The sequence below is a fragment of the Copadichromis virginalis genome, linkage group LG1 (assembly GCF_057382275.1).
Source record: "Copadichromis virginalis isolate Kocher_CV1m ecotype Utaka linkage group LG1, C_Virginalis_male_GT1.1, whole genome shotgun sequence".
In the NCBI taxonomy this organism is placed as follows: domain Eukaryota; kingdom Metazoa; phylum Chordata; class Actinopteri; order Cichliformes; family Cichlidae; genus Copadichromis; species Copadichromis virginalis.
This window is the reverse complement of record NC_140618.1, coordinates 27,476,178-27,500,120: the sequence shown is the minus strand read 5'-3', so window position 1 is coordinate 27,500,120 and position 23,943 is coordinate 27,476,178. Positions and strand designations below refer to the sequence as shown.

Below are 23,943 nucleotides of genomic sequence, written 5' to 3'. Positions count from 1 at the left end.
TGTGCCCCCCCAGGCCACCCCGCTGGACACGCCACTGGACACGCCACTGGACATCGGGGCAGCATGAGTACGAGCAATTTTTTATTTTTATTTTTATTTTTTTTTACCGATGCCCGTGATGCCGCCCCCCACCACGATGCCGCCCCGGGCAACCGCCCGTGTCTAAAACCGCTACTGTCCAGGCCATAATTAGGCTGAATAACAAATAGAAACCAGTCGAGGTAGAAAACAAACAAACCCACAAGCTGCTTCATTCTTAAAAAGACTGAATGTGCTGACCAGCTCAACAACACCAAAAGGCCTGAATGATCATTGGAAATGGCTACAGTGGGTGGTACAGAATTCCTTAGGTTAAGAAGAAAGTCTTTAAAACATCAAAACAAGTGAAGAACACTGAGGTAAGATTATCATTGTGGAAGTCTATAATGCCTAGAGGATGTTTTCATTCTTGAAGGCCGGAAACTTCTAAAAGAGCGCTATGAAGCCAAGATTAACTTGGGAAGAGAAAGATATGGAGAATGTGAGAAACCACTCATGATGTGAAGCATACCACATTATCTGTCAAACAGGCTGTAGGCAATGTTATGGCATGGGTACACTGCTGATGTGACTGCCGATAGAAGCAGCAGGATGAAATGTGAAGTGTACAGGGCTCTACTCTCTGCTCAGATTCAGCCAAATGCTGCAAAACTGATCAGACAGCGCTTGTTGCAGTGCAAATGGATAATGACAGAAAGCGTACTGCAAAAGCACGCCAAGAGTTTATCAAGCCAAAGAAAAGAGATATCGTTGAATGGAATGAAGTAACACGAGTTCACTCTGAGTCTTCTCACATCATATATCAAAGTCACCACCGCTGGGTACTGCATATGTGCTTTTCTTTTGTAAAAAAGATAGATAGTAGATCGATAGATAGATAGATAGATAGATAGATAGATAGATAGATAGATAGATAGATAGATAGATAGATAGATAGATAGATAGATAGATAGATAGATAGATAGATAGATAGATAGATAGATAGATAGATTGATTGATTCAAACCTGGATTCATTTAAAGTACATTGTGTGAGATTGGAAACTTTGCTTCCTATTTTTTTTTAATATTTGTGATATTTTATTATTATTATCATTATTATTTATTTTAATAAAACATTTAATATACGGCTGTTCGTTAAAGACTGTGAAGCAAGCTTTAGGCCTTTAACTATTAGAGTCCTGTCAACAGAAAGTTACGATACAGAAAGGGTGACGCGGCCGCATTACGTCATGGTCAGGTGATTGACGAGGAAGTAAACAACTCCGAAGACAGTAGACATCTCGACGGGGAAAGGTGAGGAGACGTTACACGTTACATTACAACAAGATTTCTTAACATTTGCAGCCTGGGTTTGCTTCTTAGGCAGTTTTGGCCACAGACGGGCTGACTGTTTGATTTTTGACATGAAGTTTGACGCTGTTTTTACGGCTGTGAAGCGCAGTTAGCTCGCTCGGATCTTACGGCCACTACAGCATCAGCAGCATCCTGCTAGCTTTACATGTGATGCTAGAAAACGGGTTCAGGTGGTTTAAACTTTCAGTGTGTATCCAGCTGTGTTGTAAAAGGTGAGATAGGAACAAAAACTTGGCTGTCCACATGACAGAGGATGTTACTTGGCTTTGCAGAAGTATACACATTTTCCTGTTGTTGTTTTTTTGTTGTCCATTTTAAGGAAACAAAAATGTAAGTAAACTGAGCCCAACTTCAAATAAAATAATAATGGGATGTGTAAAGCCATCGGATTGGGAACTAAATGTAAAATGGGGTTTTTCAGTAGGCTGTTTTAAATTTGTAAAAAAGTGTAAAAAAAAAAAAAAAAAAGGCCAACGTTGCATTTTATAATTGTGAAATAATCTGTTACTTCTCTAGTTGTTTAAGTACTGATGGGTGGAAAAGGGTTGTCAAATTTAAAGATGAAACTGATCAAAACTGGTCTGATATTTGTTTGTTTATCCCGTGGTTTTGGATTTAAATACACTTTTTTTTTTTCTTCAAATTATGCTTTTTATTTTCTTAATCCATCTGTGACATCTTCAGGTCCAGCTGTCCAGATGACATCCCTTATCTGCACTTTACAACACCATCAAGACGATGTCAACTGGTGCGCCTTCTCGGCCAAGCTGTTAGCCACATGTTCTGGGGACAAAACCCTCAGGATATACGACGCCCGTGATTTCTCCGAGCTGCCTTTTTCACCGCTGACAGGTCACGGCTACAGTGTCCACTGCTGCTGCTTCAGCACCTGTAGTCAGTTCCTCGCTTCGTGCTCCACAGATGCGACCACGGTGATCTGGTCAATGGTCTCGGGTGAGATCGAGGCTGTGCTGGAGCATCCTGGCCGTAGCCCCGTCAGGATCTGCGCTTTCTCTCCTGACTCTCTCCACTTGGTTTCTGGTGCATCTGATGGCACTTTGGCTCTTTGGGATTTTCCCTCCAGACAGCTGCGAAGGTAAAATTGTTAACCGAGTATCTCTGAAGCTAAATTATTTAAGGGGAAAACAAGGGAACTTTCCCTTGCTGGAGTTTCTTAAATGCTAGGAAGCCTCTATCTTGCAGTGTGACTCTAAATGTCACAAAAAAAACGTGACAAGCATTTCACAATCTGACTTTTGATAGCAAGATTACATGGAAGATTAGTTGAGAATTAAAATAATTGTTGTTTATTATAAGCTATTGTGTTATCGGCTGATGGTAAATTTAAAGATGTTCTTAACATTAAGACTTCTCAACATTATACAGGTCTGTAGTTTTTGTTATAATGACAAAAATGAGCTGGAACATAAATGTAAACGGGAGTCTGCACCAGTGTTTGCACTGGCCTCCTGTCACTATCAGTTTCCATGTGTTAATAAATGGGAATGATAATAGCCCTGAAGTGAAAAATAAATTGCTCATGCAGCTGCTGTCGGTTGTTTTTGTGAAGGACCGGGGCAGTGAATGACACAACAATGGTAGCCTGCTCCTTTAGCCCCTGCAGTCAGATGTTTATGACTGGCTCCACATACGGAGACCTGCGTTTGTGGGACCTGCGCATGAACCAGCTCCACGCAGAGAAGAACGCCCACGACCTGGGCGTCTCCTGCTGTACCTTCGCTCCGAGCATCCTCAGCGGTGAGAACTGTTGCTGTGCATCAGGGTGTTTTACAGCAGCCTCTGGGAATAAAGGCCCTTACACATTGGACGCATACAATTCCTGCAGATATTTAGTATTTTTTCAAATCAAACTGGATTCTTCAGATTAAAAATTTTTTTTATGTGAGTAAAGAGACACCGATAATAGATGTGACACAACCATTTTATTGATCACAAATAAATAAATAAATCACTAAATAAAATGCAGATAACATTTTTTTTAGTGATCTCACACCATCCCTTGTAGAAGAGTCACCAGAAAGTACACAAGGTCAAATTACTGCAATGCTGTTTGATTAAAATGCCATCGGTGGTGTGATCCGTACACTGCTGCTCTGTTTGGACTTGGACTGATTGTTTATTAGTAATTTTCTTTGTGAGAGACTGAGACTCTCTTTGCATTTTATTGTTTTTGTCTTTCAGGGGGTCAAGTTGTGCAGTTTCGTGTGGCGTCTTGTGGACAGGACAGCCTGCTGAAGATATGGGCCATAAACAAGTTGAGCTCTGGAGGTAGAGTGCGGCGCTCCCTCTCCGTATATCTCCTCTCATTTGATCCCTTTCTGTTGTTATTTTTTACGACCTCTTTGCATATCAGCTAACATTGCAAACCTGGATTTCACGTCCTCTGTTCCTACATGCCAGACTCCACGGATGCTAAACAGCTGTCACAGTAATACCATTTAAGGCAGAATTTGACTATCGTGTTGTCATGTGACCCGTTGAAGCCTGCACTGTGGTGAAACTGTAGCCTCTCAGTGTGCACTCGTTCAGAGTTTGATGTGTATGCATTTCCAGAGGCACAACGATTCAAATCACTGGTGCTGCAAGTCCAAATGAGCTACCAGTTTTTTTTATGCTGTTATTAAAATTAACTGCAGATGAACTGTTTGTACTTCACTCCCCCACCTTTCTTTCTTTTTACCTTAAAGAGACTCTTTATTTCTGGATGTTACCATCTAATCCTTAAACTGAAAACAGTCCAGCTTGCTGTGTATTTTGATCTTTGTGCAAATGTGATTTATCTTCCGCAGCGTATAAGATGAAGCTCCTGCACACATTAACTGGCCAATCAGCTCCCGTCCTTTCCTGTGCGTACTCCTCAGATGGGCAGCTACTTGTGTCTGGGTGAGAGCTCAACTTTACTTTTCAAAACATCTGCTGTCTAATTGTGTTTAATAATTAAATTAATAATACTTGCTCTTCTTTACTTTGGGAAATTATTGCATATTAAATTAGGACTTATTTTATGATTTTGGAGTTGGCTTAATGCACCACTCTCTCAAAGTAATGAGATTAATTAAATCTGGTACACTGTGAGGGTAGCTGCCATATAAATTGTACTCAAATTGTATTTGATGGGCCAAAACATGCAGCACATTTACACGATTTCTAGCCAGCTTGATTCCCTCATAGTTTCAAGCTAAATCTATATTTGACACCCCTCGCTTGATCTGAAATACCTCAGCATCCGTGTCTTGATCTATTTGAGATCAAAAGTCTGCTTTGAAATATAGATTGTTTTCCTGGATGTGTAAGTAGGCCACCTCTGCACAAATATAACGGTGCAGTACTCAGGAGCAAACACTAGAGGGAGACATGGACTGCTCTATTTCTTAATGGGTGAACACGAATTTGAGTCCAGCCTACTGTGCTGCATTTAACAGTTAAGCAATACAAATGTTTTTTAGGTGGTTGTAATCTTTTTTTTTTTTAATCTCATATTTTTATGTCTTTCAGCTCTGTGGACAAAACAGTCACAATTTATGATGCTGTAAGCACTTCTCTTATTCTGATTTACCAAGCGGCATTAGCTTAAATTGTATTTTAAAATATATCTGTCTGGATTGAATACAGAAAGCTCATGTTTTGTTTTTTGCTCATATTGTCTGCAGGAGAATGCAGTTTTGCTTTACAGGCTGAAACAGCACGAAAGGTAAACATTGATTTTCACTGACGTGGTGAGGCTTTGTTTGCTGGATTTTCACACTGAGTATAAGCACGACTTTGTGTCACAAAGACGATACTGAAATTTTCTCCCAACTTGCCAGGCAGAATTCTTTTCTGTTTAGTTCGTGATTTGATTCTGTATTTCTGTATTCTTAAATTGATACGTCTGATGAAACTAGAAATTACAGCATACAAAATTGGCCACAATATAAGATTTTGAATATTTAAAATAGCTAAAGTTAAAGCTAATGATAAAATAATTGAAGTTACTGTGATCATTTTTGCACTATTGGTTTTGTCTATATTACTTGCTGTGGTTTTATACAGACCTGAGCTCTTGTTTTTAATTTCTTCTTGCAGCAATTTGTAAATTTCTCCATAAACAGTGATGTAGTTGCTGCATAACACTGATGTAACTGATGGAAATGACATAGGCACTTAGCCATGTTGCTTTTATATAGGAATAAAACCAGAATAGCCAAGTGGTTGTTTTTACAGAGAGACCTGTTGCAGATGAGTTGTGATCATGAGCACAGACTCATTTAGCCTGATTGCAACATGTTGGCAATCTGGTTGTTTTTATGAATTAAACTGGACTTATTCAAAAGTGTTTGGAGTCAGTCTGCGACCTGTGCAGTCGCTTCATGATCAAAAGTGGTCAGGCAGAAGTTAAGGGTGTTGGACACTCATTCTCTGGATGACCAGATGTTTGCCACAACTACTTGCAAACAGTCTCAGACGGTAAACAGTTGAGTGCAGTCACCAGGTAACCAACATTTCTAGTTGCATGGAGGTTTCAATCTTGTTTTTATCATCTTGTGTGGCTGAGCGATGAAAGAGGTCTATACGGTTTCTCCGTGGCAGTCAGTTATGTAGAGACAGCCAGATTCATAATAATATTTTCATGTAACCTTTAAATTATTACAAAATCTACATCTTTAACAGGCGTTTGGGCTCCAAGTCATCATTGTTGACAAGTATTCTGACTCTAATCTCTATTCAGAATATGTGACTGTTGGCCATCAGTAGATAACGCACATCAAAAACTATTGACTTCTTTTCTTTTTTCTCACTAAAACAGGGTTAGGGGTAGCTAGGGTTCTGCAAGAATATTCTACTGGAAATAGTAGGTACTGGATCTAAATCTCTTGCAGTATGTTTTTGCCCCCTAACTGGTGCACAACCAGGTGTCAAGTCTGCCCGTGGCCACCACCCTGCTCCGCCCCTGCTGGTGGACTACTCGTCTGTATAAAAGAAACACAAAATTCAAAACTCATTAAGTCCCATGTTTGTGGGGAAAGCGATAGCTGAAACTCCGCCCATGATGTGATCTACATCAGCGGTCCCCAACCCCTGGGCCTCGGACCGGTACCGGTCCATGAGTCGTTTGGTACCGGGCCGCGAGAGTTGAGGCTCAGGTGTGAAATGTATGGTTTTCAGCGTTATTTTGTTATCGTTTTTATCGTTAACTCGGTTTTCCTGGGTCTTTTCACGTGTGTTATGAATAAATCTTCTTTTTTTCAGTACCGGTACTAGTTTTATTTTGTTGTATTTATCCGCGACACCCTAAAGGCCGGTCCGTGAAAATATTGTCGGGCATAAACCGGTCCGTGGTGCAAAAAAGGTTGGGGGCCGCTGATCTACATGATTAAAACGGGTTGTGTTGCATTGTTGTCCCTAAACTTGTGTTTTTTTTAGAAAAAGGTAAGACTACTCTCACTCTGTCCCTCCCACCCACGCAAAACCCACAGCTGAACGATCACACTTGCATGCTATTTATACGTCCATCCAGCCACCTGTGTCTGAAAGGCAGCAGACTCCTTTCAGCGGGGCGAATGAAAGTCGTTTTGGAAAATCACTAACTGAAGAGGAAGCAAGCGGCAAGTTGAGGAAAAGTGGATAAATGGGGAAGAAGTTTTTTCATTACTTGACAAAATGTCTTCAGGAAACTGCTTTGAGTTAGACAAACTGATGATACAACATTGTGAGAGTCTCTTAGGTCGGGTTAGTGCGTGCCTCTCTTTCAGCTCTTTTAATCGTAGAGATATTTGTGTGAAGCCAGCTAGCTTTTGTGGATCATCATTTCTCAGCAATCCAGCTTAGGTTCGAGAGAGATTGGACTCATTAACGCTGCCTTGACTTTACTGAATCCGCTGAGAATTTGATTTTAATCCTTATTGAGATGCTCAGTGCGGCTTTCAGCATGGTAAGCCTTCACTGAATTGGTCCTGATGGAGAGCATTTTTATCACTGTGACATATGTAGCATCAAGCCAGAATTAAAAAAACTTTTGGCCATCTAGGAAGCAACTGCAGTTTTAAAGCTTCAAGCAGACCTATTATGCTTTGTCTTATTTCCTGTTAGAATAGTCGATGCTCATATTAAAGAGTCAAAGTTCCAGATAATGAGGCGAGGATGTGTCCAAGTAATCCCTGTCAGCTCAAACTAGGCTTCAGCCTAATCACTCAATTTCAGAGAGGTTTCTTTTTCCTACTCTTTGCTTTTGCATGAGGTCAGAGAGCATGAATGTGCTCATGTCTTCAATTCAGTTAATTTTCCTTATTAGAGGGCCAAATCACAACAACGGTCACCAAGGTGCTTCATATTGTAAAGTAAAGAAACCCCAACAAGTACACAACCCCCTATGAGAAAGCACGCTGGCGACAGTGGGAAGGAAAAACTCAATTTTAACAGGAAGAAACCTTTGTCACTTTCTCCAGCAGAAACAGGCTCAGGGAGGGACAGCCATCTGCTGTGACCGTTTCTTATGACAGCTCTCATGACAGATCTCTTATCAAGCTCCTCCCCCAAGCAGACATTCAGAAGAAAGTTTCCTTAAAGTGAAAGAAAAGGAGCTAAAACGGTTTGTTTCAGACAGTGCACCAAGCCCCAGTGTAAGATTAATCAGGATTATTCTGAACTGTGAATCATGCAAAGCTACTCTAGGCAAGTCCAGGTATTAAAAACAAGCAAACATGCAATTGGAAACTGACATCAAAGATTCCCTTTAAGTCATCGAGCTGCTTAGCAGGACTGAGATGTGGTTCTTTCCACTTTGACTTCTGAATTACTGATTTTAATAGACTCTGTTTGAGTGCTTGTATAACAAAGGTTTACTCAACGTCTTATTTTTCATTTTTCTTTTTACATGTAGTTTAAAATAAGGTAAAACTTTGTGAATTTCCTTCAGAATTATTAATGCATAGTAGTATGTGTATGTGTAATTTAATTTTAAAAAGTAGTAGAAAATAAAAACAATTATCAAGCTGCTGGAGTAATTTGAAATCCAAGGTAATCATTACGTTCGTGTATGATTCTTGGAAATGATTGCATTGATGTTGAAAATGTAATCCCGCCCATTGACATCGATGTGATTGTGTTATTGGCATAATTGTTGTCGGTGAATCATGCATAAGCTGTTTGCCTGGTAAATCTGTTCGGACACCTTTCTCTGTCAGTCTGTTATTTTTTACCATATAGAGAAATTATACCTGTATTGTGAATAGAAGCAGCGTTCAGGTGGTTATCCTCTGCTGCAGGTACGTGACGGCGTGCGCCTTCTCTCCGACCTCACCGCTTATTGCTACAGGATCTATGGATAAGACCATAAACATCTGGAGGCTGGAGGATGGTTGCGGTGGAAACGGTAGGGAGGGAAAAACCCACACGCATCACTTTAGAAGAGTCACATCTATGTTTTGATGAGTTGTAAAAATGTTCCTGTAATCTGTTTTTGTTTTTCTCCCTTACTGCACCTCCCCGTCCAACGGAAAGGCGGGAAGCTGTTGCCTGGTTGGTTTTCTTTCTATCTTTTTTTGTTTTTTCTTGTTTGGACACATTTTTATGTCACTTTAACAACAACAACAGCAGACTGAGTACAACAGCAAGCAACACTCAGCAGTAACAGGCCAGCTTTTATTGCTCCTTTTTTGCCAGCTCTGAAAAACAGAGGATTTTTTAAAGACCTTATAACCTTTATATTCTCTGCTGAGTACGAATCAGTATAACCTTTAATAACAGTGTTTCAGCTCAAGAGCATCATTGGCTCTTTTTTTGTGTGTGTTAAGATTTTACATGTTAAAGCAGCTTCGTCTCCTAAAGAAGGGCACAGATGTTGGTTTCACGGTCGCCCTCGTTTCCTCGATCACTCGCCACTCTCACGTGTTTGCAGTTGGCCCAAAGACTTCATTGCATTTCTCATGTTTACGGTTCTTTTTCTTTGTTTTGTTTGTCTTGCAGAAGAATCTGCTCAGACTTCAATCAAAGGTGATAAGACAGCTTTACTGTATTATGTGTTGCAGATATTCTATACAAAAATATTCCAGTCCTGAGACAAAGTGTGCACGAAAGCCTGCGATTGTTTTTGTCCTAATCACACTATTCACGTTTGGTTTCACATTAATCTTTCAAACATTTATTTATATCGCTGTAACAGCCACAGCCTCACGATCAATAAGCAGTCAGCCGGACTCCAGGTTCGCCTTGCATGGAGAATATGTGTCCATTTTTCAAAAGCTGTCTAGGACTGACCATCTTGCTTTGACTCACCCTCTCAGGGAGAGCCTCGGGAGGCCGATCGAAGCTGCTGGTCAGCGATTGGTCGGAGGACGATGTGTCAGAGTGGCTGCTGGAGGAAGGCCTCGAGGGATTGGTGGACAGATTTAAGGCCAATAACATAGATGGGACAGAGCTGCTCAGCCTCACCAAGGAAACACTGGCGTCAGAGCTGCACGTCGGTGAGGAAGACGAGCATCACACGCTGCTCAGCGAGAGCGGCGCCGCTTCCCCACTCCCTCCTTTTCCCACAGTCCTAATACTTTCCTTTTTGTCCAGAACAGAAGGATAAAAGCCCAGTCTTATGAGCATTACACGCCGGGTCTCTTGTGAGAATGAGCACGGCCGCGTGCGGATTAGGATTTTTGCACCTATTTACATGGATAAAAGATGGCATATTAAATCAAAGTAAGGGTGAAGGAATGGGTGCTGATGGGGAGGGGGTGGGGGGGGTTTTACTCAGCAAGATTATGTAATATTAGGCTGCACTGGGAAACCACTAAGCTTTAGGGACCTTAGCGGTTCGGACGTTTAATCTGGAGCGCTTCTTCAGTTACATAACCCAATCATCAAAACAGAATTCCCCATACGGTATAAAGTGGATTTATACCTAAGCCCTATTGGTTATTTCCAAGTCTGTCTGAATGTATTATTTTTAGTTGATCAGACGCTTTTGTTTTTTTTCCTCCCCCCTTTCACCATCAAGTGAAACCGCTCGGCAAAGTCGGAGCGTTATGTTGTCGATGTCAGTCTACCAGCTAGGCCTGTGTTCGTCACGTAGTTGTCAGCAAATGTTTGTTGCATTGCCGTGCCGTCATTTTCATCCCACAGTCGCTGTCAATCACTCCTCGCCGTGGCAGCTCGCGTTCACATTGTTCTGTTCTTAGTAACGCCGCGTGAATCCCACCTTGCTTGTAACCAGAACTAACTTGGAGAAGAGTGTTAGAGTAGTAGTCTGTTTTATCTGCTACAATGACAGAGAGACGGAGCGCCCTGACGCGTTTTTCAAAGCTGAGAGTGAAATCAATGCCTCTTTGAGAGGAAAGCACACAATGTTTAAAGTCCTTTGTGTTCATTTGCAGTTAAGGCATTTTTTATGAGATTGTTTATTTGTAAACTATAATTTCTGTGTGATGATTTATTTTTTTTCAAAGTAAAACTGGCCCCCGGGTAGCTGCTGAGCATTTATCTTTGAATTGGACAGACAGCAGACATGGTCTGGTCCCACCACCCTCACCCACGCTCACATTTGTCACCCGAGAGCGCAGTGCTAAAGACACGAATAACAAATGCTCAGAGGCTTCATCGTATTGATATTACTGTCAGTGTTTGGGTCAGTTCAGCTTGTTCCACTTGATGCTCAGCTATTTTCCTTTTTTCTTTCTTTCTTTGAATCACTGCACACCGAGTCTTTATGTGCCTCTGTTCTGTGGCTGATGTGTGTCTGTAGAGTCAGTCGGCCTGCGCAGTAAACTCCTGAGGAAGGTGGAGGAGCTGAAGAGTGATTCAGTGTGTATAGGCATTCCCGATGAGTTCCTGTGTCCAATCACCAGAGAACTGATGAAGGAGCCGGTTATTGCTGCTGGTGAGCTGAGATCATCGATCGTGTGTTCCATCATTACTTTGTGCTTTTTTGTGTTGTTTACACAGTTTTTTCCACCCCAAACAGATGGCTACTCATATGAAAAAGAGGCCATTGAGAGCTGGATTAATACCAAAAACCGCTCCAGCCCCATGACCAACCTCCCCTTGCTGACGACTCTGCTCACCCCTAACCACACCCTGAAGATGGCTATTGGTCGCTGGAAGACCAGCCAATAGACATCTGTGGATCTGAGCTGGCGTGCTAATGATTTTTCACTGAAGTGTAGAGAAGCAGAATGCAGTGCTCAGATAAATGCCCACAGCACCGTTTCAGGAAAAGGTGTGCATGATAGTTAGCCAGATTTTAAACGACCAACCCGAATCAACAATCAGCTGCCTGCTATCACACAGAGGGGGGGAAAAGACCAGCATGAGCATCCAGAGTTTTCAAGAATGCACTTAGCTATTCACTCAAATTCAACTAGCTTTGGCTGCAGCAAATATGTCACTTTTAGGCTGGATCATGTTTTCAATTTCCTCATATTTGGTCCTTCCTGTGAAATCCCTGCTTTGATTTTTGATCAGTGAAGAATGAGGAAAACTATTTGCCTGCATTGCTTTTAATGATTCCCCTAACCTCACTTTACAAATAGGTGACTATTTTGTTATTATGTGAAACTGATTAGCATTATTGATTTTATATATATATATACACACACATACACAAAACACTATTTGCACTAAATGTAGATCAGAAGAATCTACAGTGTATTTTATTTAGATTGCTGTAACCTTGTTGTTTACCTTAGGCTGTATGTGAAACAGAGGTGTGGACTCGAGTCACATGACTTGGACTCGAGTCAGACTCGAGTCATTAATTTTATGACTTTAGACTTGACTTGAAAAAATGTTCTAAGACTTGTGACTTGACTTGGACTTTTACACCAATGACTTGGGACTTGAATTGGACTTGAACCGGTTTACTTGAAAAGACTTGATATTTTACCCCAAATATAAAATTTAACACGCATATTATATAGAGATTGAAAATGTGACGTCATTCACGGGTAGAACCGCAAAGGATTCTGGGAACTCGTGGCAAGCGGTACTAGCGCACGCAGGCTTTCAATTAAAATCAGTTATACAGCAATAAAAAGAAACACAAAAATGTCAAGAAGCTGTTGTATTATTAACTACAATAGCCGGTCGCATGACAGCCACGGGAAGCCGACGGGTAAAGAGATTGGTTGTTATCGGATTACGTCGTTGAAGAGAAATTGTTCGAGCCATGTTTCCGAAGTAACAAAGAGGCGACGGATGGCCTGGATTGCAGCCATTCAAAGACCAAATATAACGTCCCAGAACACTCCAGCTCACAGGTTAGTCTGCTCCAAGCATTTCTACAAAGGTCAGTCTGCTGTTGTAGTTAATGCGTCATTTTTCTTAACATAATTGGTGATATAGGTTACAAGCAAGTCTGGCGCTGAACAGAAATTGTCGCGCTATGCTCCTTTGTTTATTGTGCATAAATAGTGAATTGTCCTGACACAATATTGCGTTTCGCTTCTGTTATTATGGTACATTGACAAAAACATATACTTTTATTCACAGGATAAAACAGGTTTTTTGTATCACTAATTGCCCAGTACGATTACAGCATACAATATTATTGTCACTGCTACATTTCTGTGATGCTACCTGTTGAGTATTGCAGCATCGACAGCGATCAACTCGAAGGAAAATGACGACGGAGGCAAAAATGTCCTTAATATTTTGGGAACTTTATTCCTCATCAACACGCGGCAAAACTTTTCTCATGGGTGCCATTTTCGTTGTGGTATACTTTTTTTTTTTCTTAGGGGCGTGATGACGCAGCATCCGTGCTCTTACAATGAAACAGTGCCTCCTTGTGGTGGCAACTAAAATACTGTCTCTGTTAAACCACAGTAACCATAATGCAGTTAAACACTGTACAACATGAGTACACACAATGAATATCTTAACACCCCCTCTTGTACTCAGGTTGCTGGAATCAAAGAAAAGTTGTACAATAAACGATAAACAGTTGTACAATCTCTACCACACTTCCTTTTTTCTTTTTCTCTCCTCTTTTCTTTTAAGCACCAAACATAACGTTAGCAAACTTAGCAAGTTTTAGCTTAGAAACAGGTTTGGTCATAACATCTGCAACCATTTCTTCAGTGGTGCAATATAACAGACACATTTTCTCTTCATTTACAATGGACCTTACAAAATGATATTTAATGTCCACATGTTTGCACCTCTGTCGGCTCACAGGGTTTTTAGCCAGGGCAATTGTTCCCTGGTTGTCCTCGTACACTATTGTTTGAGTGTAGCTGTAGTCATCTATACCTTTCAAAAGCTGTTCTAAATATATACACTCTTGCATTGTGGAAGCCAGAGCCATATACTCTGCTTCACAGGTAGAGAGCGCCACAGTGGGCTGTTTCTTGGTCTTCCATGAAACTAAAGAACTGTTGTTACATAGACGTACACAGTAACCAGTAGTGCTGCGTCTGTCGGCAGTATCACCTGCCCAGTCAGCATCACTGTAGGCCACTAGACCCAAATTTTCATCTGTTTCTTCTAAAACACAACTTCTTATCTTTGGACCCTTTGAGATATCTCAACACATGTTTCACAGTTCCCCACTGTTCTTCTGTAGGCTCATGGAAATGTTGCGATAACTTGCTTACCACAAAACTCAGGTCAGGACGGGTACCTGATGCAAGGTATATAAGACTGCCTACAGCCTCTCTATACATCCTCACATCTCTTATCTTAGTAGCACCTTCTGTGTAACACAACTTCTGATCACAGGGAGTTCCTCTGGGTTTACAGTTCTGCATGTTAAACCTCATCAGTATCTTGTTGACATAGGTTTCTTGTGACATTGTTACACATCCATCAGACTGCGTGAAATCAATACCCAGAAAATGCTTAAGTCTGCCCAAGTCTTTCATCTTAAATTTGACTGAAAGCATTTCTTTCGCATCCTTCATTACCTTTTCATTGCCAGCAGCAATTATCAGGTCATCCACCCAGATGATCATAATCACCTTACCATCTTTTGTCTCTTTGGTATAAACACAGTGGTCTGCTGGGTTTTGCCTGAAACTGTTCGCTGTTAGGTATTCATGCAAGATCCTATTCCAGTTACGACCAGATTGTTTTAACCCATACAAGGATTTTTGTAATCTACAGACTAGCCCTTCTCCCTCTTCATAACCTTCTGGCTGATCAATGTAGATTTCATAATCAATGGGAGCGTGTAAATATGCTGTCTTCACATCCATTTGATGGAGTAACAGTCCTGCGCTGCTTTCTGTAACAAAACTCTTATGCTGGTTAAGTTGGCTGTTGGTGAGAATGTCTCTCCATAATCTATCCCCAACTGTTGGCTGTAACCTTTGGCTACGAACCTTGCCTTGTATCGGTCGTTTCCCTCAATGTCACTCTTAACGGAATAAACCCACTTCCCCCCCACTGTTTTCTTTCCCTTTGGCAAAGTGGTTAGGGTAAAAGTGTCATTTTCCCGTAACGAGTGAATTTCTTCATCCATGGCTTTGATCCAGTTCTTTGAGTTAGCTGATTCTATGGCTTCCTTAAATGTGTTTGGGACACCACACACTGCCCTGTAGCAGTAGTCTATGGTAGTGTGGATCTCATCGCTGCCACTGTTGGCAGCTACAAAGTCATTTAAATGTCCCGGTTTTCTTCTCTCCCTAAGAGGATACCTTTTGTTGACAAATCCATCACTTGTCACACTTGTCTCTTTTCGTTCACGCTCATCAGGTATACCACTTTGTGGACTTGTGTCTGTCACAATAGGTTCTGGAACCTCATTGTCCTTGTCACCTTTCTCTGAAGGTCTGTTAGCCATAGGCTGTCTTACTCTGCTACAGTCATCATTTAGTTCTCCCTCATCTGTCTGTGTTTGTCTTTCTACATTTACTTTGCTCACAAACTTAACAAGTCTATGTTTCTGAACTTTCTCAGTTTCAGGGTGGTAAACTAAGTAGGCGGGACTGTTCTTATCATAACCTACAAAGAAACCTTGGTCACATTTTGAATCAAGTTTCCCCTTGTCCTGTTTGTATGCATAGCACACAGACCCAAATTTCTGCATTTTTGACAAGTCTGGCTTTTTACCTGTCAGCATTTGGTAGGGTGTTTTCCCTGTTCGCTTACTAAAGCATCTGTTCCGTGTTACAGCAGCAGTTTGAATGGCATAGTTCCATAGGCATTTCGGTAGCTGACTCTCAATCAGCATGCACTTGCCCATCTCGAAAAGAGTACGCCACCCCCTCTCGGCGGTACCGTTCTGATGGGGTGAGTACGGGGCTGATGTCTCATGCTTAATGCCATTTTTCCTTAACAGGGTTTGGAAATCTCTGCATGTGAACTCTGTCCCATTGTCTGATCTAATGCATTTTACGTTGCCATATGGTGCAACATCTGCTAGAAATTTCTCTGTTGCCTGCACTGTATCAGTTTTCGTCTTCAGGAAATATACAAACACTGAGTTTGAATAATCATCAGTGAATGACTGCACATATTTGTACCCATCAATAGATTCAGTGGCTATCGGACCTGCTAAATCTGTGTGTACCATTTGTAAAGGAGCCTTTGCTCTTGTATCAGGATCTCTGTTTCGGGTTTGTGCAAACTTTCCCTGGATACACACTTCACATTCCTTTTCAGGTCTATCGGTTCTCCCCTTAATCTGCATACCGTTAACCACACCTTGCAATCTTACTACATCTTCATAGTTGCAATGACCTAATATCTCATGCCATGCCTGTATGTCATGACAGGTGTTACACTTATCATTACCCTCAACTTCAGTCTGCAAATAGTACAACTTGCCATACACATGAATGTTAAAGTTAGTACCGTCTTTGTGGGTCAACGTGTCCTGCCCTTGTTTAAAGGTGACTGTTGCTCCTAATGCAGTGGCTGACTTTACAGAGAATATGTTCTGGGGGTATGATGGAATAAACAGCGCATCTTTCAGCGTTGCTTTGCGTCGCTGGCCTGTATTGTCAATCAGGAACACCTCTGCGTCCCCCCTCTGTTGGGCGACGCCTCTGCACTGGGTACCGTCTGCCAGTTCTACGCTGTGTGACTCCGGTCTGAACGCGTCGTCGAAGCTCTTGAACTTGGCGATGCTGTTAATGATGTGTGAGGTAGCCCCAGTGTCCACCAACAGGCCTTTCTCCTCAATGCTGTACGCTGACTGCTGGACTTTGATGTCTACGCCCTTAATCCTGAAGGCATAATCTGGCGTTTCTGCTTTGGATCCGTTGCCGCTCTCATCTGCGACCTTCCGCGCGCCATCTTGTTTGTCTTTATGTCTACATGTGGTATCACTGTGTGTGCTGCTTTTGCAATGACTGCACCACGTCCTCCGTCTGCACACTTTTGTTCGGTGGCCTTTTAGTCCACACTTGAAACACACAATGTCCACATCGCTCTTGTATCTGCATTGTGCGCTGGATCTCGTGTGCTCACGCCCGGTTCTTCCTCCTGTTTTCATTACGTTGTCGCTACACTCGGATGCGCTTGACTTTTCAGTGTCTTCGAAACTCCGTAGCTTTGTTTTGAACTCAGCAAATGTCATATCGTCTTTATCGTGAGTAACGTGTATTGCAAATGGCTTAAAACTTTCAGGTAGACCTTTTAAAACCATAGCAATCAATAATCCATCACCTAAAGTCTCACCCGCATTGCGCAGTGCTGTAATGGCGGCCTCTGCTCTGATGACATAGTCTGTGACAGTCTCTTCCCTCTTTTTCTGAAGCGACGATAGCGTGGTGTACAGGTTGATGATTCGGGGCTTCCCCTTTCCAGCGTAGTAGTCCCTCAATATTTCTAATGCTCTTCTCCCATTATCAGGGGCATCTCTCATAATCAGTGAGGCTTTTATCGTCCAAAAATTGGATTAACTCAGCGTAAGCGTCAGCTTTCTTCTTACCGTCTGCTGCTACTTCAGCCTCACTGTTCGGTTCCTTCAGAACAGTGGCTTTTAATCCCAACAAGTGCAAATATCCTAGCACCTTAGTTTCCCAAAGTTCATATCTGGTCTCATCTCCGTCAAACATGAGTCGAGGCAGCCTGCTTGCTCCTCGTTGATCCATGTTGCTATTTAGCCGTTAGCCCGCTATCCGTTGTGGCTCCGGATCTTCATGAGAAAGGGCTCTTCTTCGAGTCGGCCCTGGGCCCATAACCTGTTGAGTATTGCAGCATCGACAGCGATCAACTCGAAGGAAAATGACGACGGAGGCAAAAATGTCCTTAATATTTTGGGAACTTTATTCCTCATCAACACGCGGCAAAACTTTTCTCATGGGTGCCATTTTCGTTGTGGTATACTTTTTTTTTCTTAGGGGCGTGATGACGCAGCATCCGTGCTCTTACAATGAAACAGTGCCTCCTTGTGGTGGCAACTAAAATACTGTCTCTGTTAAACCACAGTAACCATAATGCAGTTAAACACTGTACAACATGAGTACACACAATGAATATCTTAACACTACCAGAAATTATTTCCACTACTAATTAATTACCGTTGAGCTCAAAGGTCCTATTAATAAACGGTTAAGGAATGTGTATTTATGACGACAATTTGTGAGACTGGTAAACTTATGATATGTACGATGGTCTTTCGTTCTACACGGTGCATTTCAAGGTCCTGCACCCATCCGTCGGTAAACTGTACCTGGGCTTGTTGCAGTGACCTGAAGTTACTAAACTTCATGAGTGTATGCACTCACTCCAAGAACCGTATAATTATAAATATGCATATAAATATGCTACAATGAGATAGCTGACTTCATCTAACTAGCAAATGTTGTCCAGGCTACGTTGGTGATGCAGTTTTTTTTTAATATGTATGATATTTTTGTCATGCGATTTTAAAGCCGGTCCTACAACCGCATCCAAGAATAACATGCAGCTTATCTCAGAACTGTCGGTGAAAATTATTCTTGGAGCTAAGTTTAATTGAGCTGCATTTTAAAGAGGTGCAATTTCACAATTTGTGTATATTTTCTAAGTTCACTATTTTGTCATGTGTTGAGAAAAACACAGATTTTAAAATTACATGGTCTAATATTTACATTTAGCATAACTGCAACATGCTTTTTTTTTTTTTTTAAAAGACTCGAAAGGACTTGAAATTCAAAGTTTCAGACTTGAGACTTGACTCGGACTTTTACACCAGTGACTTGAGACTCGACTCTGACTTGCCTGACATTACTTGAGGCTTGACTTGAGGATAAAGACTTGAGACTTACTTGAGACTTGCAAAACAATGACTTGGTCCCACCTCTGATGTGAAAGATGAACATAGCTGCTGTGTTGGAACAGCGACGCCAATGTGGAAGTGCCTTTCACCTGCATTCTTTCTATTAGCCAGCAGGGGGCGACTGCTCTGGTTGCACAAAGAAGCAAAATTCATAAGAAGCCTGATAGAAATCCTTCTGCTCTCTTCGTTTATGGGCTCAGTAAACATCTTCCTGATGACTTTATAAACTCAGTCACTAGTTTAAAGTCTTGCTGAATACAAGATGATGCTCATTTGTGTAGCATTTGGCAGTTTCTAACTCATTTCCACTCCTCACACGAGAAATTGTGGTTCAGAAAAGCCAAGATGGTGAGACCCGAAATGCTCAAGTCCAGACTGGAGAAAGATAGTCCGTGTTTTATATTGATGTTTATTACAACCCTTTTCCAAAAAAGGATGCTTTTTATCATTTCAGAACAATTTCAGATCATTAAAACCATATGATGATAGCATGTCTTTAAACTTTGATGCTTGGAAAAGGTAAAGTTGGGGCATGCTTCCCTCTTCTTTTAACAGCATCAGTTGCTGCCGTTTGTGAAGCAAAAATGTTCCCTCATTCTTGGTTTATATGAAAACGCAACATCCACAGTTTTAAACAACGAAGTTTACTTCAAAGGCTCGTTTTAATGTCAATTTAGGCGAGTTATGTGAAAGGTCCTGTGAAAGGCCTTTCTCCCACCCACACACCCGGAAGCTTTAAGCAACATTTTATGGAGTAAAATGAAAGAATGAGCTGTAGAAATGTAGTCATCCAGGAATATTTTATTATACCACAATATTAATGTGGTAATATTCTGTAATCCATAGTATGACTCTGAAAAGTGTATATGACAACTATGAACATATATTAAGTCTTAAGTTTCTGTTTTCTCTCTTTATCCCACATTCTGTAAAAGCTCTTTCTCAAGTCTGAATAAACCAATAAACACTTCATATGAATATTTTCTCTGCTATGCAAAAATAAATAACATTTACTGTGAATACTGAAGCAGTCACTTGTAAGATTATGACAAGAAGCTGTCCAACAATGTCATGTACAGTGCCTTTTTTTGTGTTTTTCTAGTCAAATGCACCAAGAAAAAGGATCTCGGGTACACGAAGTAATCCGTTCTGAAGCCTGTAATGCTAACAGATAACCACTTACAGGGAAATAGATAATCTGCAAATATAGTGTACACCGTACAAATATAAATGTTTTTTAAAAGACACTTCACAATAGAAATGGTCATATCCTGCAACAAACAGCGTGAGGTTTCGTATATTCGTGCACAAAGCTTTCTCAGTTTTCTATATTTGATATTATGAATTAAAAGTTGAGACAATAGACTACTCTTTTTTTTTTTTTTTTTTTTTTAATTTAAATCCCTACTTAAGGTATGTCTGGTCTTCTTGAATACACTAGCTGTATACATGTAAGCAAAAGCATAGTAGCCTGAGTTGAACACTGGTTCTAGATTGTAAATGCAGTGCAGCAGCATAAATCTACAAAACAGGCTCAGGGAAGGGAGCCGCTCTCACGCCCGTCTCCCTTGCTACCTAATGTGGGACATAGCTTGTTGAAAAAAACCAGCCTGCTCCTGTGCTTTGAGAAACTACGCTCAGACGTTGGATTCTATAAAAGAGCGTTTGGGCTTTATGGGAGCCATGTGCAGAGCTGGGTTGTCTCTCGTCAGGCTCGCCTGCCTGTGCCTCCCCTCGGGGAAGCGTAGCTGGGAGGATGTGGTACCTCTGCCCTCTCGCTGGTGCAGCCGGTCTCCAAACTCACGGCCCTGCTGCTGGCTGTTGCTGTGGCTCACAGAGTGCTGCTCCTGGAATGATGCGTGTTTGAACTCATTGTTCAGCCCTTGGAACTCCATCACGGACATGCTGAAGCTCTCCACCCCTCCTCCCTGCCGGCTCAGGCCAGAGGCCTGCTGGCTGACTCGCACCGCTTTGTCCATGACCCCCATAAAGGGCCGGGGCTTTAACTCAGGTTTTGTCTTGAAGCTACCGCTGCTCTTGATAGGGCACGGGGCATCTGGTGCCTGCTGCCTGCCCCCATCTGACAGGTTCCCACTGGAGGCCTGACTGGAGCTGGAGCCCCTTGAGCCTGTTGTTCCTGCTCCACCACCCTCCCGCCTAACCTCCATACCAGCACCTAAAGCGAGCGCCAGGCCATCCAGAGCCACAGAGTGGGTAGAGAGCCTGTCAGAGCCCCTGGAGAAGCTGGAGGAGCGCGGCTGGTACATCTGCAGAGGTCCAGGTGGGGAGGAGCTGTTGGGAGACATAGGGTGATAGTGCTCAGTAGGACTGAGCCCAGAGTGTTCACAGGATCCAGGGCCGATGTCGATACCCATAACAGGTGCAGGCCTCAGAGAGGTGGAGATGTGTCTACCTGGCAAAGGACTAGAAGGACCGCACAGAGACAGAGGCCTGCCCCCAATTCTGCTCCCTGACTGGAGGGAGTGGCACTGGTGATGAGTCCTGCTGCCCTGGCTCTGGAGTTGCCTGTTAACAGCAGGAACTGGCTCGGGCATGTCCACAAACAGCTGGTTCTGTACATATTCCTCTTGATGAAAGCTCGGCGACTGATCTCCTAATCCAAAGGCCACAGCTCCGGGGAGAGTCCTGTTCGGAGCGTATGGATTCAGAGGCCAAAATTCAGGACTTTTCCCACACTGCAGGCTCACCTCCTCGCCATCTTCCTTTTCTTCTTCCTTCTCCGCATTGGCCTGCTCTGCTGGGATGTGCCTTTCCAGACTTCCCTGTGAAAAGATGTCCGTTTCCTCCTCTGTGGTTTGATGATGGTGGGTGTGAGGGTCCCTGTTGTAACCCTGTGCCGAGTTGTTGCTGGAAAGCTTCTGATGATGCTTACATTCCTCCTCTACTCGTGCCAGCAGGCGTCGGATCTCCCGGTTGGACGGGCAGAGTCGTGCTGCTTCGTGGAGATCTGCCAGCGCTGCAGCAAACTGCCTGGGGAGAACCGAGAAAACGAACAAAAGGAACTTTTTAAAAATACAGAGAGGACGCGGGCCTTTTCTCGCAAGAATTTCCTCTAAGCAAAAGGATTCGGCTCGAAGTATACTTGAATATTGTTGTACCTGCTACTCCTCTTGGCCCGGGCTCTGGCGTAAAAGGCTTCATAAGACCTTGGTTTCAGTTCCAGGGCTTTTGTTGCAAACTCCTCAGCTATGCCAAAGTCCTGCAGAAAAATGCATTTAGTGACACGCGCTGTTTGTATTTCAAATTAAATGTGACGCTGTGACGTGCAGCAACAAATAAACCCCACTGTATGATCAGCTGCGTTTCTAAGTGCCTAGCCTGGAGAGTGCCGGCTCTGCAGAAATAATTTGAGGCCATTCCAGTAATAAAAAAAAAGAACAATACTGTTTGTTTGCCGCTTCATTATATGGAGCTGAGGATCAAAACCTGTTTAATGAAACAGAACTCGCGCTGCAATCATTTTTATTGACCAGGAGCAGAAGGAGAGCGGCTTGCCTTTCCTGCTGGTTTTTACTGCTCCCATCATCACTCTCAGGTGAATATTTAATGACACCAACACAGTGTGATTCTGTCCTTCAGAGTGAGGTCAAAACGACAGCCTTGAATGTGAGATTGTGAGCGTCGCTGTTGAATGTTTAATGACGGTATCATGTAGTCTCCCTGCTGGCCCCTACTGCCTGCGTTCAGCTGTAATATGTGGATTTTAGCCAGCGCGTTAGTGCGGCCACTGTAAATAAACCCCCTGCAGAGCCACGGAGAAGGAAAGAGAGTGGACTTAGCCTGCCAGAGAGAGTGACCTTATCACATCACATTATCTGCTCCATTATTCATCGGCCACACTGACCCTAAGGATGGCATTTTTACACAGTCTGTTAGGACGTCTGTCATCACCAGGGTGGGTTCCAGCCCTGGCTGCAGGCCACACACACATCTATCTCCACACTAACGGCACACAGTTATTCATTATGTCACCACCTGCTTCCAGGTCTTACAAGTACATTCTGTTTACCAGGGAGGCCTGAAATTAGATCTGAAAAGCAGCTATATTTTTGCATTGCGCTATACCAGCGGAGACATGTTCTTTTTATGTTGATACAGATAAATAATACATCTTGAGAAACCGTGTATCTTGCCTCGGCCGCCCTAACTGACATTCCCTAGGTGTCCAACAAACCTGCAGATGTTAAATAGTGCAGAAGTGGTTTGGTACAGCTGTGAGTCTTACGTTGGTTTTCCTGCGGCACCGTGAAAGGTTTAGATAGAGGGAGACTCGCAGGTCTTTCAAGCCTTTCAGCTCCTCTCCTTGCCCCTCACGTGGTAGTTTCCTTAGGGCATACTGATAACGCTGGCCTGCTTCTTTCATACGTCCCTTCTGTGAAAGAAGAGAAAAACTCAAAGGGGGTTACTGACAACTAATCGTTTTCCCACCACATGTAACATGTAACATTCGCTATACCGCACCTTGTAAAGTAAGTTCCCTTCCTCCATCAGCTTCTGCAGCAGGATGAGGAGAATGTCTGGTTTGGAGGAAGCCATAGCCCACGTAGCATGACCTGATGGAGGGGTACAAAAACTTTTTGTATTATCCTGGCTCACCTTATCTCTTGTTCTTTGGATGTTAAATATGTCACATATGTCGGGTACCTGATCGATCGTGCGGAGCCGTTCTATAGCCTTTTGTTTGATAACGGGGAGCAACCAGGGATGGAGAGAGAGAGAGGTGAGAAGGGAGTTAGACAAGTGGATGTAAAACTGCTCGTGTGTGGCAGTAATCAAATATCTATCAAGCCGTAAAGAGCCACTGATTAGTTTAAGGCGAATACGAGCGCACTTTGAGTGATGGGCTTAGCCTGAGACGCGTCGATTCAACTTTATGCTATGTTAGACGTCGTGCCGCAATTAGTGAAGAAAAATTGTTGTACAATAATTAGTTTTGAAGAGGAGCAATGATGGGAGCAAAGTTGTCATGGCAACGGGATCTGGGGCCTGGTCTTCATATATTGCTTTAAAAAAAAAAAAAAACTCAACTAGGTGACTAGGTTAGGACCATGTAGGAGGAGTTACCTCTTCCTCTGAACCACTGCTATCTTGTCGGGTGTTTGTGTCTTATCACAGCCTTGTTGGTTCTCAAATACTTCATTCATAACTGTTTGGAAGGAAATCTCACATTTTTTTTCATAATGTGTGGGACTGATAAATAATTCCCTTTTGAATGAAGTAGCTCTTCTCTAAAAAGCAATAAGTCAGGGCACGCAGCATTGCCTTGAGACAAATGTGGTTCAGACAACTGATTTAAGGGATCCTGATGATCGTGCAATATTCTCTCTACTCCAAA

At 42.5% G+C, this 23,943-nt stretch overlaps 2 protein-coding genes across 3 annotated transcripts in view; one reads left to right on the top strand and one right to left on the bottom strand.

Annotated features, from left to right (window-relative positions):
* Positions 1–340: 340 nt before the first annotated feature.
* LOC146718889 (WD repeat, SAM and U-box domain-containing protein 1-like) lies at positions 341–13,965 on the top strand. Of its 2 annotated transcripts, XM_085456992.1 has the most exons (14): positions 343–398; positions 1,229–1,333; positions 2,078–2,489; positions 2,964–3,151; positions 3,596–3,682; positions 4,204–4,297; positions 4,910–4,943; positions 5,065–5,105; positions 8,659–8,765; positions 8,894–8,911; positions 9,359–9,385; positions 9,676–9,855; positions 11,124–11,258; positions 11,343–13,965. In XM_085456992.1, exons 3-14 carry the CDS (start codon positions 2,092–2,094, stop codon positions 11,492–11,494), a joined length of 1,461 nt encoding a protein of 486 aa, XP_085313118.1. In that variant the 5' UTR covers positions 343–398; positions 1,229–1,333; positions 2,078–2,091; the 3' UTR covers positions 11,495–13,965. The 2 variants fall into 2 exon arrangements, with proteins under 2 accessions (XP_085313128.1, XP_085313118.1); XM_085457002.1 differs by lacking the exon at positions 8,894–8,911 and having other exon boundaries at positions 341–398.
* Positions 13,966–19,368: 5,403 nt separating this feature from the next.
* LOC146718888 (protein TANC1-like) overlaps positions 19,369–23,943 on the bottom strand; it is a 47,406-nt gene continuing 42,831 nt past the window's right edge. The window contains exons 25-29 of the mRNA XM_085456978.1: positions 23,253–23,282; positions 23,070–23,161; positions 22,834–22,980; positions 21,707–21,807; positions 19,369–21,578 (exon numbers count right to left, since the gene is read on the bottom strand). Coding sequence (XP_085313104.1) covers positions 20,225–21,578; positions 21,707–21,807; positions 22,834–22,980; positions 23,070–23,161; positions 23,253–23,282 — 1,724 coding nt within the window. The 3' untranslated portion in view covers positions 19,369–20,224. The remainder of the gene's footprint in view (positions 21,579–21,706; positions 21,808–22,833; positions 22,981–23,069; positions 23,162–23,252; positions 23,283–23,943) is intronic.

Bases quoted from the DNA above. Each gene is read 5' to 3' on its own strand.
- LOC146718889 (XM_085456992.1), top strand. From the start codon at position 2,092: ATGACATCCCTTATCTGCACTTTACAACACCATCAAGACGATGTCAAC. The intron at 3,152-3,595 runs GTGAGAACTGTT...TTTGTCTTTCAG, and splicing joins CGCTCCGAGCATCCTCAGCG to GGGGTCAAGTTGTGCAGTTT. The intron at 4,298-4,909 runs GTGAGAGCTCAA...TATGTCTTTCAG, and splicing joins GGGCAGCTACTTGTGTCTGG to CTCTGTGGACAAAACAGTCA.